Genomic DNA, 21,352 nt, shown 5'->3' with positions numbered 1-21,352 from the left:
GTTGAAATAGGTAGTCAGTTGCCTTTGTTTGTCTGGCGTGAGATAAGCCATCTGGGCAGTTGTATTTAAGCTTGCACCCAGGAATATTATCTCTTGAGAGGGTACTAGTTTTGATTTCTTTTCGTTGACTGTGTACCCTAGGCCTGTTAGGAATCTCTTTACAAACGCCAGATACTGTAGTAGAATGTCCTTGTTCTCTGCTTGAATGAGGCAGTCGTCCAAGTAAGGATATATCTGTATTCCTCTGTCTGCAGAATGCAATTACTGGTGCTAGGCACTTTGTGAAGACCCTGGGTGCAGTAGATAAGCCAAAGGGCAGTGCAGAGAATTGGTAGTGCATTGAGCCAGCTTTGAATCTGAGGTATCTTCTGCATGTTTGTCTGATTGGGACATGCAGGCATGCCTCTTTTAGGTCTAAAGTCACAAGCCAAGCCTTCTTGCCCAACATGGGCAGAAGTAGCTGTAGAGTCAATATTTTGAATTTTGGTATATCCAGAAAAGTGTTTAGAATAGATAGGTCCAGTATTGGTCTTCAGGTCTTGTCCTTTCTTGGTACCAAGAACAGTCTTGAATAAAATCCTTGTCCCTGCTCCTGCTCTGGTACTTGTTGAATGGGCCTCATGTCCATGAGGGATTAAACTTGCTTTTGTGCCTCTGCCCATTGATGTTTTGGCAGGTCTGGCCAACCGTTTGTCCTTGGCAGGGTACGGAAGTGAAACTTGTAGCCTTGTGACACTATGTCTAGGACCCATTTGTCCTGGGTTATTATTTGCCAATTTTGAGAAAAAAGTGCTAGTTTTTCCCCTAAAGGTGCTGCCAGAAGATAAGTGCTTGGAGCAGGCAGGGGGAAGTCACTGGGACTGTTTCCTGTATGGCTGTGATTTGTCTTCTCCACTTTTGGAGGTAGAAGCACCCCATTGTTTAGACCTGTACGAACCTTGGGGCTGGGATCTGCCTCTTCTGTATCTGCCTCTTTGTGGCCTGACACTGGAAAGGACCAATTCTTTGTAGGCCAGTGTCTGCTAAATCTTGGAGGCTGTACCTGTAAGAAATCCTTAACCGTCTGCATAGATTTAGCTTTGGCCTCCATTTTCTTTAACACCTCTTCTGCTTTAACACCAAACAAGGTATCATGCTGTAATGGGGCATCCAATAATTTTGCTTTGACATGATCAGGCAGATTTTGTTCCTTTAACCAAGCATGCCTCCTGATGACGGAACCCGTAACAGCGGCTCTGCAGGAGGCCTCCAAAGAATCAAAACCACATTGCAAAGTATGCTTTCCAACTTGTTCAGCTGCATGCAATAAATCCTGCATTTCTTTGTTTTCTGCACATTCAGAATTTATCAACATTTTCTGTTTAAGCAGTGACATAATATATTGCTGACATTTGAGCATATGAAACTGACAATTTAAAGCCCTTATAGCCAAGGTAGAAGAAGTGCAAGTCTTTTTTCCCCATCTGTCCAATGTCCTAGAATCCCTGTCAGAGGGGGTAGGGTTTTTTGCAGCGGAAGCCTTGACCCCTTTGGGACCCTGAGAGATAGTTTCTGGGTCAGCAGCAGGGTTTTTGAAAAGGAATTTATGAGAGTCAGGGACCCTGTAGTACCTGTCCGGCTTAACAGGAGCTGGAGGTAAGGAGTCAGGGGTCAGACTGGACTCTGAAAATACATCATCAGCAATGTCAAACACAGGTGGAATAGCTAGGGGCCTGTGTTGTGGTAGTAAAAGGAAGTCTCTAAGTCTTTTCTTAGATTCTGAAAAATCTTGGCTTTCCCAGTGGAAATGCTCCCTCATGGTATGCAAGGTTTCCCCAAAAGAGTAATCCTCAGGAGGACAGGCTGAAAGGATAAGATTCTTCAGCATCAGAATCCTCATAGGGAGGAAGAGAACATTCCTGAAAAGAAGAGGAATCAGATGAAATGGAAACCTGATCTGAAGATTCATATTCTCTCTCTTGCCTAGGCCTTTTATCAGGTGTTGGATGGGAACCCCTGATCAAAGTAATTAAGTCTTCAGCCATTTTGAGCATCTGTTTTTTGGGCATGAAGGCCTGTCCATGAGGCTGTTGTACTTGTTTCTTTGTTTTTAAAGGTGCTTTAGTCTTTGCCTCTGAAGCTGAAGTCGTTTTAATGTATAACTGAGTAGGTCTGAAAACACCCTCAGAAGCCGATGCCTGCTCAGCGGCTCCAGACCCATCTGACGGAATAGTCTCCGAAGGTCCAATACCTTGAGCTTCCAGCGGCCTAGCTGACTCCATGTGGGAGTCGGTAGCGGCCTGCGAGTCTAAAGTAGCGGATGTCAGGGGCTGCGAAAGCGCCTCACTGAGAACCGGCGACTGGCTTAGAAGAAGCCTCGTCGTCGGTTTTGGACCTCGGATGCCTGTCCTTTTCTTTGCGTTTCTTGTGAATTCCGGTAGTCGGATGGCTATCTGACAACATTGTATAATTAAATCTTCTGCCAAAACAGTGCAATGCAAAATCATACCGACGCTTAATAGTACGTTGGTTAAATCTAGCACAAAACTGACAACTAGCAACGTCGTGGTCAGGGCCTAGGCAAGGAATACAGTAAAAATGAAAGTCCTTATGAGGTATTTGCTTCCCACAAGAAATACAATTATTAACTTACATCGGTCTGGAGCAAGAAAAAAGTTTCCCCAAAAGGGTACTTCGCTTTTAATGAAGACTTCGGATCTGAAATTCAAACACGAAAATCTCAGGAGTCGGCCGACCGGCACTTGCGAACTGCTTAGGCTTCAGGCACCGTGCGGCAAGAAAGACTAAAGAAAATGGCGTCGGCTGCATCTTTTATTCCCCTGGCGCACTGACGTCAGGGAAGAGGCGACAGCAGCAGACACCGGACCTAGACTTTGGAATTCAGGCCGACTGAGGGTAGCCTGCCAGCAGGATAACCCAAGTGTAATGACTGCAACAGTGAAACACGAAGAACACTCTCTATCACAGGGGGTAGGATTTTTGGCAGTAGTAGCCTTAATGCCCTTGGGTCCCTGTGAAATGGTCTCAGGATCAGCAGTAGGATTTTTAAAAAGGAAGCTGTGAGAATCAGTAACCCTGTAATATCTGTCAGGTTTTCTGGGAGCAAGATGCAAAGAGTTAGGGGCCAAGCTAGATTCCGAAAAGGCAACATCAACAATGTCCAGAACAGGAGGGATAGCTATGGTGGGGCATGAGTAAGAAATCTCTAAGCCTCTTTTTTAGAATCAGAGTAATCCTGGAACTTTCCCAGTGAAAATGCTCCCTAAGAGTATGCAAGATTTCACCAAAAGAAAAATCCTCTGGGGGAGAAGCAGAGGGAATAGAGTCCTCTGCATCAGAATCCTCATGGGTAGATAAGGGTAAATCCTGGTCATCAGAGGAGACAGAAATTTCAGAATCCTGGTCAGAAGTACCATAAGCAAATTCAGCCCTAGGTCTCTTACAGGGGGGAGAGGTTGGCTTCCCCTGATTAAAGTAATAAGGTCTTCAGCCATTCTTATTTGTTTTTTAGGCATAGGGGCCTGACCACGCAGTCTGGGCATCGGTTTCCCAGGCATGGTTCGAGTTTTAGGCCTAGAAGAAGAAGATGGCGTAGGTTTAATATGCAAGCCAGTAGGCCTGAATACACCCTCAGAAGCCGGTGTTTGCACAGCAGCTCTGGACCCATCCCAAGGTACAGACATCCGCAGGTTCCACAGTTGATGCATCTCGCGGCATACCGGACTCCAAATGGGTCTCAGTAGAGCCTGCAAATCCGAAGTAGCGGGTATCAGGGGCTGCGAAAGCACCTCACTGAGTACCCGTGAACTGGCGACTAGCTTAGGAGAAGCATCGTCGGCAGCTTTGGACCTAGGCGGCCTGTCTCTGTCTTTATCTTTGCATTTTTTCAGAAAGTCGGTAGTCGGGTGGCTTACCGAAGACATATCTGGATAAATGAACAGAGTACCAAAATATTTAGAAGCGAAAATGTACCAACGACGAACAGTTTGTGGTTTAAATAAGGCACAAAACCGACAGTGAGGTACGTCGTGGTCAGGGCCTAGGCAAGGAATACAGTACGAATGAAAATATTTATGAGGAATTTGGTTTCCACAAGAAATACAATTACTAACTTTTACTGACATCGGTTTAGAGCAAGAAAAAAAGTTTCCCCAACGGGGTACTTAGCTTTAGTTGAAGACTTCGGTTCTGAAACTTGAAAACGAAAATTTCAGGAGTCGGCCGACCAGCACTAGCGAACTGCTTCGGGCACCGCACAGTAAGAAAGATGGACGTAATGGCATCGGCTGCATGTTTTATTCCCCTGACTACCTGATGTCACGGAAGATGAGACAGCAACCGACGCATGACCCAAGACTTTAATAATCAGGCCGACTGAGGGCTACTGCAAGCAGATAACCCAAATGTAATGACTGCAACAGTGAAACACGAAGAACATCAACATGGACTGTGCATTGAAGGCCTGACATTTTTTGTGTGCGCTCAACACCACTACTTCCCCCATCAATATGAATGCTGCATCTACCACTACTGCCTGCCACCCAAAAAGGCCTACAGATGTTCGGAGATGCAAAGTCACTCCATCTGAACTCCACTGAGCTAATGAACAGATGAACCTTCCTAGATGTGTTTGCCATGTTTGGATAAACACAGTTGCATTGTGCAAGTGCATGTACCATACCAAAATCATAACCTACAACTGCAACTTAAAAGGACAAGGACTTCTGTATGCTGATAGGACATGAAAAACTTAACAAGATCCTTACGCCAAGCAAACGTTGTGAGAAACAAAGTTAAAGCAACTAATGGTTTCAATAAAATAAAAAGCTAGAATTATACAAGGATGAAAACCGCTGGCACCTAAGGATGCACGCGAACAACTACAAATTGCCTTGTGTTGTGGTTAAACTATTACTGGACAAAATGAAGGCTGGTAACTAACTGACTAAACACAGTAAGACGAAATGCCAACTGCCCTCCTTCAAAAGGAAGCAAACTACATACAGGGTATTACATTTCGACAAAATTCAGCCCCGTTTAATTTCTTAGTAAATAATGCTGTAGAAGATATAAAAGACAAATTACATTTTTTCTTTAGAGGGTACAAAAATACAAAAATGGGTAAACATACATTACAATGTGAAGGAGACAATACAATGGGAATATCAAAAGCTGGAAAATAATCAGAAACATGTCAGATCATATTCAATGCAAACAGCAACAACCTAGCGAACACTTAGTAAATCTCGACCAGCAGACAAAATATCTAATCTCCTGTGAATTAAATATATATAGTCAGACAAGTCTACACTACCATCACCAAATAAATGTAGGCCTACAAGCATCTTAAGCCTGAAGAACTTACTTCTCAAGTGAGGAGTAAGTCATGGCTGAAATGTCAGGGAAGTAACCAAGGTAAACGGCAAACAAAATCTTGTAGCTATGGAATTGATTCTCAGACTTCACTTGCATACTGAGCAATTCTGAGTCCTTTAATCAGACCAAAACAGGCATTAGTGCCAAGCAGGTCTGATATGGTTAAAGGCAAAACACTATTAAAAAATATTTTTATCAAACATTTCGGTATCTAGGCATATTTAATCAAATGCAAATATTAGTACACGTCACTTACCTTTGGTAGCTACTGGTGTCATTTCAGCAGAAACAATGCTTTCATTTTGCTGACTGGGTTCTGGAAATGAGCTCTGTATTTGGCTACCGACATCATTCTGAGGAGATAGTACAGATGGCTGGATACAGCTATCTGAAAAATTTCCAGCCGATGTCACTCGCTGTGTACACATCTAAAAGAAATGAGAGCCACCACTGTCATTCTAGTACTGGAATGACTAACTCAAACTTTTCAGTAAAATAATAGTTTAAAAAACTGTTGACTTCAACTGTCACGTAGATCAGTATTACAAATGTAAGTTCAAAAAATGACTTTGATAATGTGGCAGTGCTGTACTGTCCAAACAGTTCAGTATTTACTTTTGCTAGTTGCTTTTTCCACATCTGCCTGTGAAGCACCAAGCTTCTTTATATCAGGCTTGAACCCATGTATGTCTCAGTGGAGGGGAGTCCTCAGATACATTATGGTGACAGCTGTTTAGAGGGGAATTCATTCAGGCAGACATTGAGCATCTGTGCTCTCATCCAATACTGGTAATGACAGCATTTTCTTCAAGTCCATAATCCCATCCCAGCAAGGTAAGACAGGATACCCATATCACCATGGAGGCTCATAATGCCAACCCCTTCCAATACACACTTGTGTACTTGCTAAAGATTGTTAGTACCAGGAAGTGGTTTGATGAGCCATAAGCCCACCAACCAGGATGCCAAAGGCAGTACTGCCACTCCTCCAATGGATTGTTGGTGTGGTCATTCTGTTCTTCCCATGACAGGCATTGCCCATCCTCTCCTGCCAATTCTGTCAAGTGCCTGTGACACTAAATGAACTCACATTGCTTGGACTGTAGTTACAACTATATTCTTCTATGCAACTAGCACTTGCAGGTTCAGTATTAATTATGCTGCGACAGGTGTTCTGGACAGTAAAATGATCTCAGCTCTGTGTCACTGGTACAGCATCCTGCCATGGAAAATGGGTAACTTACAGATCTTTCCCAACATAACAAAGATACCATCACAGTCTGTGTGGATGGAACACAATAACTGCCACCTGGGATCACTACACAAAAAATACAAAAGTCAAGTATATGTAGGTAACAGATGAAGTGCAAAGACACTTTGGACAGTCTTAAATATAACTTGTGTCTGGGATCCTTAGGCCCTTACTGAAAGACCTTGAAACCAGGTATATATTGGTCATGTCAATAGGGACCTATGACGGGGTATTATGGCTAGGCTGCTAATGGGCCTGTAGATCAACAGTCTAGTATTGACCTATGAACCACCTCTGTCTCCATTACTGTTCAACCCTGTAATTCTCTGCAGCTCACTTTTGAGCCTGAAATTATACCAGGACATCCAAGTAAACCATCTCCAGGATCAACAGTTCAGTCAAGAATTGTCTGACAGAGAAAAAAGGAAATGTTGGTGGATTTTTCAAGGCTTAGCCTGCTGAACAAATAAGAGAAAAACAAAAAGCAATTCAATTTAATTATACCACTTTAATTGTATACATTCACAGCAAAAAGATGATCTGTTACATAGTTTTGGAAATTCTTCAGTACAGAAACAATACTAGGGAAGCAACCATAGGGACTACAGGATACATAGCCAAACACATTTTAGCAGAGACACAAACTTTCTTGCCACTCTTTTCAAACACCTAACAGTAATCACCTTCCAAATCGAGCAGAACCATTCATGACAACCCTGGTGCAAGTCTGTGCCTACCCATCTAATCATCAAGATCAACCTTAAATGAAGCCAAAGCAGCACTTTGGCCTGTGCTGGCAACATATTCCACAGGCTGGGAAATATGCAGAGTTAAGAACCTATCCCTCTAGTCAGTCTTATTTGCTAGTGTAGACTTGTCGCTAGTGTAGGTGTTTGTAAAGTCACTGGTTTTGCAAAGAAATAGGAGGTCAAATATAACTGGGTCTCTCATAGATCTAACAGTAAGAAGCAGGTCACCCTGGAGTAGCCAGTAGACTAGTGAGTACAAGGAGAATCATGATAATCTAATGGGAATATTGAGGGTTTTAAGGCCTCCAACTTTCTTGATTATAAATCTCTGCAATCTTTCCAGCTGAGTGAGATGTTTGGATTTTTACATATAAAATGGGGCACTGAATATGATGACAGGTCTGACAAGGGAAGAGTACAGTGGTAGGATGACTTCTTTGGATCTTGTAAATATTATCTTGGAAATTAACTATAACAGAGAAAAAGCCATCATGACTACAGTGGAAACACTGATGACATGAAAGAGAATCAGCCACATAAATACACAGGTCTCTTATGACCACATCTACCTGAAGAGGAATACAACTTATAACATGATATGGGAAAAGCTTTTTACATTTAGCTAGAAACTATGTTCATTACATCAGGCATGTGAACATTCCAATCCTTGCTGAAGCAATTTAGTACCAATGGATAAGCAGATAAGAGTCCCCATACTGTAATCATCAGCAAACCTGGTCAACCACATTTCTGGAATTTTGGCCTGAATACCTGCAAAATAAATGCCAGACATGAAAGGGCACAGCACTGATCCCTGTGGTACCCACTAGGTACAACTTTGCATTCAGAGTAGATACCGACAAATTTCACAAAATAGGATACATGTTGAAAAGCCAATTTCTATCCAGCACACAACCTACGGGTATATATTAAGTTTGAATAATCTTTCAATAATACCAGTATGGGGGATTAATGTCAAATGTCAAGGCCAGGTGAACATAAGTAGCATGCATAATGTGAGCACTGCCCACAGCCTCTATAACCTTTTCAAAACAGCTTACTACACTCAGGAGACAGGACCTGCCCTTCACACAAAGCCAAACTGGTTGACGTCTAATATCAGTTAATTTACTCTTACCTGCATAAATGAGTTCTGCTCTGTTATGTTCCATGGCTTTACATACAAGGCTGGTGTGGCAGGTGGAACTGCAATTACCTGGGCTTGCAGATAAGCCACCCTTGTGTAACAGACTCAGTGGCTGTCCTCCAGGCATCGGGGAAAAAACTGCAGACAGGCTGAGGTTGAAGTAAAGGTTTGGTTAGTGCATACTTGACATTGATGACAGTACAGCCTGCTATCGTGTCCAGTCCCACAGAAGCATCAGCCTTTGGCAGGGATTCTAAGACATCCTCCATGGTGATTTCAGTAGAAACTAAACTTTAACGGATGGGGGAGGGGGGACTATGTAGGTAGGCAGGGTAAAATGAGCGCTAAGTTTGTATAATGATACACTGGTTATATCATTGGGATTTGATTGCTTAATATTATGGATGAGCTCAGTGCACTTCGGGATACTGTTCCTTAATTTCCTGAAATAACTGAAAAAATATTTTTTAGTTTCCTTTAGTATCTGTATAAACCTTAAGCTTGTACTCAGTTTTACGTTTTCCAACAGTGCCTTTACATTACTTAAGGGCATGCTTCGGTGTGGTCTTGAGGTAAGAGAAATGGGAATCTCTTACAACTTAGCATTATTTCCTTTTTGTTATATGGATTTTAATAAGGTATTTCCCACCAGACAGGTTTATTCCTGAACTTACTATTAAATTTAAAGGTAGATGGGTACTTACTTTTCTTAGCAGCTATTTAGGTGCTGGAGAAAGTTACAGGTGAATGCAGCAACACTCTCATTTGGGTCCATTTTTGGGGAACTGCTAGGAAATTTGCATGTCATCTACATGCTGAAGTAGATTTGTCCAGGAGAAGTTCCTAAAAAAGGTCTCAATTTGGTAATGGGATGATACCACTAGGCCCGACAGAGAAAATGACAGATTTGTGTAATTAAGAGCGAGGAGATCTGGGGTGGAGTAAAGGCAGGGACTAGTTTGGTAAAGGCCAGGTCAAGGATATTAGAACCTGTAGTGAGTAATTTTATAATTTGCTCAAGTGCACTGGTATTAATAATCTAAGAAATGATGAACATATATATTTTTAGAGGTACAAATACTCCAGTCAACACTTGAATAAATGAAGACCCTACCAAAAAGTTACTTGATTTGATATTTAACACCTTTATGGTATTAAAGTAACTTCCATGATCTCTGGAGGATACTGATAGGAATCTGTGGCTACCAACAATGTAACAGCTGGATTTGTTAAGGGTGATTTGGATCTCCAGGATCTCAAAGTTAGGGCTGTGAGAAATTTAATGTGATTTGATGATGTTTTTGACAAATACAGATACTCTCCCACAGTTACTGAAGGGTCCTGAAGCATGACATGCCCTAAATCCTGGTACAGACTTAAGTTCTGTCACTACAGTGAAACCATGTCTTAGTAACAACACAAATATGAATGTGTTCTATTTGTAGGACGGCCTCAGATTGTGGCCTATTTATACCCCTAGCAACAAGTAGTGCCATCACGATGCCTTCCAAATCTAAGTGATATTTTGGAATGTCCAGTAAGGGGACTCGGATTAAAAAAGGCAGTACAGGCAGCAAAGGCATCAGTCCTGCTAAGACAGTTACATGCCAACCCTTGTGTAAAAGACGGTCTTATATGCCACCTCATCAAAGGCCAAAACATACCGGATCCCCTTAACATGACACCAACTACTTAGCCAACTGTTAAAGCCAAGTATCTTGCTTTGATATCTAGGCATTTTTCTTGCTGAAGGAAATATACTACTTAAGACCAGTGCCATTCTTGTCAGTAACATGTGCACTGAAAGATAGAATAGTTGTGTTAAGAACTTAAAATAATGACAGATGTCCTTCTCTTCTCTGTTGCAGTATTCTTTACATGAGGGAGTTGCCTGTCCAGGTGACCTGACATCGGGCAGTATACCAAAGCCTTTTACTACTGTAGGGTGTGCAGTACGTTGGATGTAGGCCATAACGGAGACGTATGTGTGCACTATCCTCAAAACTGAAGCCCCAGGAGGAGACAGTCCAAGGAATACTGCGTCAATACATCCAAGAACCATGAGAAGTGGGGAAGGGGGTGGGACAGAATACTGCAACAGAGAAGAAACGGACATCTATTGTTATGGTACGTTCTTACACAACTATTCTATGTCCTTCTATCCAATCTGTTGCAGTGTTCTTTACATGAGGGAGAGTACCGAAGCTCATGCAGAGAGAGTGGTGGAGTTAGCTGATGAATTGTTCAGGAAGCCATGAAGAATGGCCCTTGCAAACCCAGCCCTAGATCTGGAGAAGGAACCCAGATTGTAATGTTTGGTAAAGGTGTGGACAGAGGTCCAGGTAGCTGCTTCTAGGATAGAGCTGGTGTCTAGCCATTTGAGAAAAACATCAGAGAAAGCCACTGCTCTGATAGAGTGAGCTTTAACCAAGCAGAGAGGAGATTTCCCATGGTAGGCATAGCAGAAGGTAATTGTTTTAGATATCCAGTTAAAAATGGTTCATTTGGACAAAGGAAGTCCCAGAGCTCTGGGGTGGAATGAGAAACAGCTTGTCTGATTTCCTAATAAACTTTGTTTTTGTGAAAGTAAAATCCGAGTTGTCTATGCACATCAAATGTGTGCAAAATCTTCTCACTAGTGTTTTGGGGAGAAGGGAAAAAGGTTGGCAAGTGTATAGCCTGGTTTAAGGACAGGTCATTAACTACTTTGGGCATAAAGGTGGGGTTGGTGTGAAGGGCGACTCTGGCTTTGTGGAAGATCAAAATGGGGGTAGAAGACATCAGGGCCTGGAACTCACAGACTCTTCTGGCAGAAGTTATGGCTAGCAGTAAGACAATTTTCCAGGTGCAGTGTTTTAGGGAGCTAGAGGGCTTGAAGGGTGTGAGGGTCAATTTCTCTAGCACAAAGTTTAGGTCCTAGGGAGAGTCAAAGGCGTCCTGTGAGGTCTAATGTGGAGGATGGCTCTGAGGAACTGTTTGACCTCAAATGTAAAGCTAAAGGGGGGAAAGAGGCAAACAAGCAGAAATGGCTAACAGATGGGCTTTTACAGACGAATAAGCTAGGCCAGAACTGAGCAACTCACGCAGGTATGAAAGAACCAGAGGGAGATGTTAGTGGGTCCAGTTTACGAGAGAGACACCATACAGAAAATATTTTCCATTTGAAGAAGTAAGACTTCCTGGTACTGGGTATCCTGGCCTCCTGCATGACTTGAAGCATGTCCTCTGAGAATAGGTGCCTAAAAGGTAACAGGACTCTACCACCCAGAGTCAGTTGTAGAGTTGTCAAGTGTGGGTGGATGAGGGAGCCCTTGTGTTCTGTGAGTAAGTCCACTCTGTGAGGTAACTTGTAATGATTGACCTTGGCTAGGTGCAGGAGAAGGGGGAACCAATGCTGTCTTGGGCAACAGGGAGTCACCAGCAAGATTTTTGGTTTGTCCTGCTCACTGTCAGAATCAGTGGAAGCGGAGGGAATGCATATAGAAACTTGCCCTTCCAGGATATTGATAGTGCCTCCACTTTCTATGCCAGGGGTTGTGGTTCCCTGGCACAAAAGTTTGGAAGTTGTCTGTTCAGAGAGGAGACAAATAAGTCTATCTGAGGAATGCCCCACAGGTGGACTATGTCCAGGAACACATCCCTGTGAAGCATCCATTCGTGCGCCCATGTTGTGGATCTGCTCAATGTGTCTGCCACTGAGTTCTGACTGGAAAGGATGTAGACCACCTGCAGAGAAATATGAAGTTGGAGGGCTAGCACCCAACCCTGCACAGGAGGTAGGATTTGCTCCCTCTCACTTGTTCACATACCTGAGAACAGTCATGTTGTCTGTGTAGATCTTCAACCAGCCACGGTTGAGAAGAGACTGAAAGGACTAAAGGGCTAGGATCAATGCCTTCATCTGTTTTACATTTATGTGATTCTTTTCCTAAGAGGTCTTGTACAGTATGGGGGTTCAATGCAACCCCCCCCCAGGCTGTATCCAAAGCATCTGGGTACAGGTCTTGAGTTGGGGCCAGTGGGTGGGAAGTCCCGGGTTGAGGGACATTTGCTGTATCCACTATAGAAGCTCCTTTCTTTAAGCAAGGGTGGAGCAGGATTTGAAATTCCAGAAGGTGAGCATGTTCTGTCCACACCAACTTCAGGAACCACTGAATCTCATATGGAGTCTTGCCACAGGCAGCACAGGTATGGTGGAAGCCATCAGTCCAATGATCCCGAAAAATTGCCTTGCTGACAAGGGGTGCAGGGGAAGGATGTCTGAAAAGGTCTGGCAGAGCTCATGAACCTTTTGAGGTGGAAGGGACACTATAATTCTGTCTGTTTGGAATCTGCACTCCAGAGAAACATGATCTTGGGATGGGGTAAGGGTAGATCTTTTTGAAGTTTACTGTGAATCCTAGTTTTTGTAGGATGACAATGGCTGAGTGGAGGTTCCTCTACAATTCCTCTAGGGTGTTTGCCTGGAACATGAGGTTGTCCAGATAAGGGAAAATCTGAATGACTTGGAGTCTGCAGACTGACTACTGAGGCTAAACATTTTGTGAAAGCTCTTAGGGCTGTAGAAAGACCAAAAGGCAAGGCAGAGAACTGAAAGTGCCAGGATGCCACAGAGAAATTAAGACATTTCCTGAACTTGGGATGAATGGGGATATGCAGATAAATGTCTTTGATGTCTATGGACGCCAGAGAAAGGCATGTGGAAGGATCAGAGGAAACCAGGTCAGAAGAGTGAGCAGGAGAGCACCTTTAGGAAGGTGTTGAGGATGGAAAGATCTAGGATGGGTCTCCACGGGCTTTCCTTTCTGAGTACTAGGAACATGCATGAGTAGAAGCCAGTTCCTTTTGGTGTGTGGATACTGGTTGTATGGTTCCCTGTTCAAGAAGGTCTGCCAATACTTGGGAGAAAAGGAGTACTTGTTCTGTGGGATAACCCTGAAGGGAGGCATGGTATGCCATGCCATGAAATGTCTGTGTTTTATGATGCAAAAGACCCAGGCAACTTGTGTGATGGATTCCCAGGCTGGAAAAGATAGGGACAAGCATAGGAAAAGAGGTAGAGCAAGGAAGTCCTAAAGAGTCAGGAAAAGGCTGCTTAATTGGCTGGAATGGGGGGGTTGACTATTGACAAGGTTTCTTGCTCCCCTTGGAGGGCCTGGATTCAGAGGGTCGGGTTTGCCTGCGGACGAATACCTGTTTGGAAGGGTAGTTCCTGTGGAACTTTAGGACTGGAGAGACCAAGATGTGCTTGAATTCTTCTAACTCTGGTCTTTTCCTGGAGTGATTTAAAGAGATCAGCTGAAGCCTTACCAAACAAAGCAGAACTGTCAAGAGGAGCATCCATGAGTTTCACCTTGATGCCCTTGGGGAAGGGTTGACGTTTTAACCATGCAAACATTCTCAACACTGAGGCAGAAGCTGCAGCCCTGGAGGTAGCCTCAACAGCATCATAGCTGCATTTTACTGAGTAACGGGCCACCTGGGAGGACGCAGCAATTAGGGAATAAGCCAAGGACTTGTTTTCTGAATCAAGCATGTCGGAAACTATTTTAGGTAGTTGTGACATAAGTTCCAATACCTGGTCATATGAGTTTGGTAGTTCAGAGCCTTAAAGGCTAGGGTAGCCAAAGTCTATATTTTCTTCCCCAACCTCTCTAGTTGCCTACTGTCTTTGACAGAGGGAAAAAGAGAAGTGAAAGGAAGGGACCTCAAAGCATTTTCTGAGGCCACAGAGATGAGTGTTGCCACCACTGAAGTGGTCTCTCATTTTTAAAAGGGTTTCCCCAAATGAGATTTCCTCCACAGGGGAGTCTGTCCCATTAGAGTCTTCCTCAGGGGAAGCATAATCTAATGGTGAAGGAATTTGTGAGGAGTAGGCTAATGAGTCACCATCATCATCTGAAGAAAGTCCTTTCTCTGAAGTAGGCTGTTGTCTGACCCTTTTTTGGAGTGAGGTAGGCCAAGAAAGAGGAGGAGCAGGGGACCCAGCAGTAGGCCTCAAGGACATAAAGGCCTTGAATAATCCTTGGGCAAAATTTTGCTACTCTTTCTAAGGGTCTTGAGGAGGGGGTGGCTACTTAGTTTTCTGCTTTTTTTTTTAGCTGGAATGTCCATCCGATGTAAGGTTGGGGGTTCAGACATAGGCCTGCATTCAAGTAAATCCAAATCTACTTCTTCCCTCACCAAAACCTGCATGATTACCCTTGGGCTTTCCAACAGAATGAGCCTTGGTTCCCCCTGAACATCCACACCTGATGTCTGTGAGGCTTCTCTGGACATACTGACATCCAGTTCTAAGGGGGTCTGCAAAATGGGCTTGGCCTGCGGGTCAGGATCTGAAGGAGAAGACATCTCTGGGCTATCACGTACCTTGGGAGAAAAGTCCATGGGGGAGGCACAGCTGAAGATTCGGGTGTAGGCCTTTTGGCCTTACAGTTCATGGCAGGCTCGGCTGTCTGGCCGGAGGAACCCTCCATCACGCTTTTGGCAAGAATTTTCAAGCATTGATTCTCTAGATAAATTGCGAGGGAAGAAAGCCCGCTCCGAGGGTATTGGGGATGAACGCCTGGCAGACAGAACAATTCTTATGATCGTGGTGGGGCCTAAAACAAAAAAAAAGACTGAGAATAACTATCTTTCTGTGGACTCTGCCTTCCATAATCACACTTCCCTTTCCTGAATGACACTAACTCATGGGAAAAAAAGTACAGCAGCAAAAGACACAAAAGGTTCCCCAACAGGGCACTTTTCTTTAGGAGAAACACTTGATTCCAGCAGCACAGCGATTTCTGGGACTGGCGATTCAACTGGCAGCAAAGAGGTTCTGAGGATGGTGCATGCGTACTTCACCTTTCTGGTCTACATCCAATAGCTGCCTAAGTCAGACATACCGTGCACCCTACTGTAGTAAAAGACTTTGGGAAACTGGACGACATTGGGTCGCCTGGGCAGGCAACTCCCTTAGGTAAAGAATACTGCAACAGATGAATAGAACAGCATCCATCATGTCTTTCTTCTACAGGTACAAACATACTGGACCTGGCACTCACAAATATGAGCGAATGCAGCAACCCCCCCCCCCCCCCCACACACACACACACACACACACAATGTTGTGTCTTCTCTGGTAATGTCACACTACAGAGCAGTCTCCTTTGAAATAAGAATAAATTATGAATCCCAGCAAACTCTGCAACAGTCAGAAACTACTCCAAAGCTAACTTACCTTTTAAGTGATAACCTACCAAAATTTGTAGCTCTTCCAAACCCACATAACACAGCAGCTTATGCAGAATTATTCACAGAAGCTCTGTACAACCATGTCTATGACTGTATAGATGCTAGTGCCTACCAGAAATAAACCCAAAATTAACTCAAAAAAAAAACAAAGCACCCTACTGGAATCCAAAATTAAACAGGCTGTACAACAAAAAGAAAATAATCAAAGTTAAAATTAGGAAGCATAGCACCAAAAAAGATAAAAACTCTCTCATCAAACTGAACAGACAACTAAGAGGTCCAAGTCCAACAAAGCAAATTTTGATGTAAAGACAGTATCCAAGGCCAAGCCTTCTTTAGCTGTGTCACAAGGCTCAAAGGCAGCACACAACGGTGTGCCAAACTGATAGTAAATCCAGCCATGTTCACATAACCTGGAGATATAGCAAACTTTATGGCTGACAAATTGAGCTCCAACTTTATCCACCTCTCACAGCTTCCCCCCAAGAAATACCATCTAACATAACCCCTACAACTATCAGTAAGAAGCAAGTTTAGCTGTACTCTCTCTCCAGTAATATCCAAATATGTTTCCCAAATAAGCTGAAATATGACCTATCACGGCAATGAAGTCACTATTCATCCATAGCTTCCACACAGGTTTCATGCCAATGGGGCACTCATCTGAAACAGCAACCACTCTGCGATCACATGAATGGTAGAAGATGGCTTTTGGACTGGCAGCAGAGAAGTTCCGAGGATGGTACTTGCAGACATCACTTATGGCCTACGTCAGCTGCTATTCCATGTGCAACGTCACAAGTACTGTCCAGTAGTAAAAGTCTTTGGTATACTGCCCAGATGTTCAGGTCACCTAGGCAGGGAATCCCTCATGTTATGAATAATGCAACATGGGAATAGAAGGGCATACACTATTGCCTGGGCAAGAAGGGAGTCACCACGATGAATTCTGGAGAGTTCTCCTGAACTTCAAAATGACCATGGTATCAGTGGAAAGGGTGGACAAGCATCCAGGAACATTCCTGTCCAAGGACATGAATATGCATTTGATTTTCAGGCCTTCTTGTAAGGAGTCCCGGAGGAGACTGTTGCCGGTTGTTTGTCATGAATGAAGGCAAATAAATCTATATAATGTGCTCAACACAGCTGGATCACTTCCTGGAAGACCCCCTGATTCAATTTCCATCTGCGAAGGTTTGCACTGGTCCTGTTCAGCTTGTCTGCCACAAAGTTCTGTTCTGATGGGATGTAAGATGCCTGAAGATTTTTATTGTGTTGAAAAGCTATATCCCAGACTATCATGGCTAGTCTGCACAGAGGGTAAGATATGGTTCACCCCCATTTGCATATATATCACTTCATAGTGGTGTTGTCTGTAACCATTTGTAATGGTCCTGGGGACCAAAGGTGATTGACAGAGTTTAGAGTATTAATTACAGGCAACATCTATTTTACATGTATGTATACTGGTATGTACTGGTATGCAGAAAACTGAAAGTGTAATCCAGACACTGAAAACCTTGAGAAACATTTGAAATCTGATGCTATAGCAATATGATGATAGGCAATCTTTAAACCTGGAACTTCTAAAAAAAATGAGAGGCAAAATGTTGTGATTTATTTTAAACTTTAGAACTTTCACAAAACTGGTTTAGAAAGCAAAGATCCAAGGATGGTCTCCGTGAAACTTCTTTCTTTGGTACAAGAAATATTCTTGAATAAAAATCTTTCCCATAACAGAGATGGAGGAACAGCTTCTATCATCCCTGAGTTAGCAGATGCTGAATGACAAGAGGAAAAAAAAAGTTAGAATAGATGGATGAGAAAGGAATCCACTCAAAGGAGGGAGGGATTCCCAAATGCCTTCTGTATCCCTCAAGAATCACTCACACAACCCATATGTCTGAAATTATCCGTTTCCAAAATGGGAAATTAAGAGAATGATTTTGGAGAAGGTTTAAAGGCTTGCCAGGGTGGGAAGAGGCAAAACATTCTCTAGACAGCCATTCAGACTTGCTGGATTGTCCTTGCTTCTGGGGGTGGGAGTCTCCTTTCTTTTTGGAGACCCCTCACCATTATTTTTTTTCAATGAGTCTTTACCACAAACTTGCTGTGTCTGTTTATTTTGCCTTGTACAGAATGGTGCAGAGGTAGTCTTGACAAACTTGGAGAAGACAGACTGAAAATTTTGAGAAACCCCCTGAATCAGCTTCCCTCTCTCATTACACTTTTCCAGGACCTCAGCAACAGATGGTACAAAAACACACTACCTACCTAAAGGAGATGCAAAAAAATTGTTTTTAACATCCTCGGGTATATTTTGTGTATGCAGCCAAGCAGACGTTCTCATAACAGTTCCAGTAGTAGTAGTTCTGGAAGAAGCATTAGCTGAATCATAAGCACAGTTCAAAGAGTGTTTAGTCACTTTAGATGCAGAAGCAATAAGATTACACGAAGATGACTTTTCCTTAAAAGATGGAAAAGTACCTATAAAGTTCTTCATATTCTTAAAAGAAACATGCATAAACTTCAACATGTGAGCTTGACAATTAAGAATTCTAAAATAAGTGCAGCAGCAGAATACACTTTTTTCCAAAATTTTTCAACTGTCTTCCCGTCCATATTAGAGTAGGAGGAATTAGCATTAACCAGATGTTTAACAGAATCAGGATTTACCAAATAAATCATTGCAATCTCAGATCTGAATTAGAAAATAAACAGTTTTAACACTGAGGAACTTTATACAATCTGCTTTCTTAACTGTTGCAGGCTGGCTGTCGGCCAAGTTTCAAAGTTTCAAAGCTGGAAGAACAGAAGGAACTGGGGTAAATTCAGGAAAATCATAATACTTCTTTAAATAAAGTAGAGTATCATTATGCTCCCACATTGGCAAATGATTTATTCTAGATACTGTTTCAGAAAAAGAAAATTCTTCTAGGGGACTATCACAAGAAATAGTCTCCTCAGAGTCAAAAATCAGTTACCCAAAGAGAGAAAACCAAAGCAGTCTACTCACAAACATTTTCCTGTTTAATGTCCTAAAAATCACCAAAAACTGAAGAATTCCTTTTCCTCTTATCAGAAACACCAGAAACAGAAGGGTCAACAGCTTGAAAAAAGCCCTGTGCTAAGTCCAGTAAATCATTTATGTCTAAAGTAACGGACAGGAGAAGATAAAAAAGAAGCAGAAAGTTATATATTTAAACAAGAAATTCCACAGAAGCAGACCAACCCGTCAGATATAATACCTCTGGGAACATGTATCCTAGTCCAGTTAGAGAGGCATTCCCTGCCTTTTCCTCTGAGACTAACAGTGTTTCTTCCTTGCCTGCCAAGGGCAGACCAACAGCAATAGAAGACCTGTCTTACCGCCTTGGTGGCTAAAATAACTACTTCCAAGCACCTGCAGTAATTGGAGAGCCCACAAAGGTTCCTCACAAGGAAAATTCAAGGTCTTCAGCATCTGTCCTATGAGATCACCTGAAATCACTATCACTTTATTGTTTCATACAGACTACTCAGAGGGATCTCTGCCTTGCATATAAGGTGATATTTGATCCTGCTTTACTGGAAATGCTGCATATCCATAAGTCAAATGGTACATGGGTTACTCGGTCTAATGGCCTTAACCTGGTATGTGACATTAACAGAATCCGCTGGAGGGACATATTTGTCTCCCAGAGGTTACTACACCTTTGGAACAGACTCCCGCATCATGTCAAGCAGAGCACCTCATTGAACCTCTTCAAAAGCAATCTGGATGATTGGATGGGTAAATGCAAATTCACCCCAGGGGTTACACCTATGCCCTCTTGGACAGGGGGTGACAGGTGCTGATCGTGGAAATAAGGGTAAAACTAGGCTAGGCTTGTAAGGGCCCTAGGGTCATTAGCTTAGTAACCTCCTATGATCCTATAACAGTCTGAGGAAGAACTGACCACAGCAGAGTCATCCATCTGTGGCGGAGGAAAATTTGCAACCTGATGAAGTGGCAAAGGCTGTCTGGAAACATTTTTCTTTTTTTTTTCTTCTTTTTGTGGTTGGAAGGAGGAAGAATCAAGGAATAAGTAAATTGTTCCATGGTAAAGCCAAAAATGGAGCCTAAAACCTGAGGAAGACAGACAGCAAGAGTCAATAAAACAGGTAAGCTTTAATAAATAGCTTTTTCTCATGACAAAACACAGTAAAAACACTAAAAACACTTACCCAGCCCCTAACAGTACTGTAACAAAAGTTTAAAGTGGAACACCATTTAATAAATAAATTTCTAGCAGTTAATACTGTAGGTTGCACATTTTTCCTAGTCTTTTTAAACTTAGAATGCACACAAACACCCATTTTAATCAACTGCTCAGGGAGAGGTTATGTTTTTTTTTTTTTGTTAGTATTTAGACTACTGTCTGATATTATACCAAGAGGGAGCATGTGCTCCTTGTATGGCTCAAAGCATTTCTAAATATGGATTAAGCAATATAGACTTATTCTGACTGCAGTAGGCAAGAGTATCTGCTAAAACTGTAGAACCTTTATGAACAAAAAACTGGTGACAATTTTTTTCTTAAAGTATGACAAGTGAGTGAACATCCTTTACTGTTAAGTGAGTGTGCAGGTGGTTGCTTTAGAAATAGTGAGATCACAATTCCCTAACTTAAATGCACCTACAATCGTGTTCAAATCTAACACTGAACTGCAAACAAATGTCCCTTTCATCATAGTCTGTTGACTGGACTAGTATACAAAAACACAGACAACCACTGCTATCTGATGCAGAGATATGTCAGTGCCATTGTGACCAAGTAATGGTGCAGTGTTACTAATCCAGATCATCAGGTCAGGAGACAGAAAGTACAGTTTTGTACCTACCATAAATGTAGATGTCCGAACTGGATAGCATCTGCAGTCATAACAACTGGGTTGTCCTGTCATCAGGCAGCCCTTCAGTCGGCCGGATTCCAAAGTCCGGGTCCGGCTTCGGCTGATGTCGCACTTCACCCGACGTCATCTCTGTTGGTCTTCGGGTATAAAAGCATCAGCCGACGCCATTTTCTTCAGTGTTTCTTGCCCCAGATGCCAGAAGCCCTCTAGAAGGCTAAAAATTTTGGATAGATGCCAATGTTTCCAAAAGATAGAGGTAAACACAAAAATAAGCATGTATGTACATAAATACAAACAAATACACCATGAAAGACTCCCCCCCACTAGCTAGCTATTAGGAGGGTAAACACCCTAGGAGTACCACAGAGGGAAGGAGGAGGTAATCCTGACTGCAGATGCTATCCAGTTCGGACATCTACATTTATGGTAGGTACAAAACTGTACTATGTCCTTCATGGATGCATCTGCAGTCATAACAACTGGGTAGAATACCATAGCCAACTAGGGGAGGAGGATAAAAGTAGATTATGGTGTGTTTAGGATCCCTTGCAGTACAGCAGTGGCAAACCCTGCTCGGGATCTGGAATATAGAGGTAAATTATAATGCTTGGCAAATGTATGCACGGAGGTCCAAGTAGCCGCCTCAATAATGTCTTTGGTAGCCACTCCTCGTAAGAAAGCTGTGGTAGTGGCTGTTGCCCTTGTAGAATGAGG

General features: G+C 42.8%; 1 protein-coding gene across 1 annotated transcript in view; it reads right to left on the bottom strand.

Moving 5' to 3' along the window:
- The window catches only part of UBXN4 (UBX domain protein 4), a 1,313,764-nt gene that overhangs the window by 869,732 nt on the left and 422,680 nt on the right, over positions 1-21,352 (bottom strand). The window contains exon 5 of the mRNA XM_044074960.1: positions 5,633-5,804. Within this exon, the coding sequence (XP_043930895.1) occupies positions 5,633-5,804 (172 nt within the window). The remainder of the gene's footprint in view (positions 1-5,632; positions 5,805-21,352) is intronic.

This window comes from Protopterus annectens, chromosome 6.part0 (assembly GCF_019279795.1).
Source record: "Protopterus annectens isolate FY-2018-M chromosome 6.part0, PAN1.0, whole genome shotgun sequence".
Taxonomy (NCBI): Eukaryota; Metazoa; Chordata; order Ceratodontiformes; family Protopteridae; genus Protopterus; species Protopterus annectens.
Note: the sequence above shows the minus strand (reverse complement) of the source record. Positions and strands in the feature narration are given on the sequence as shown.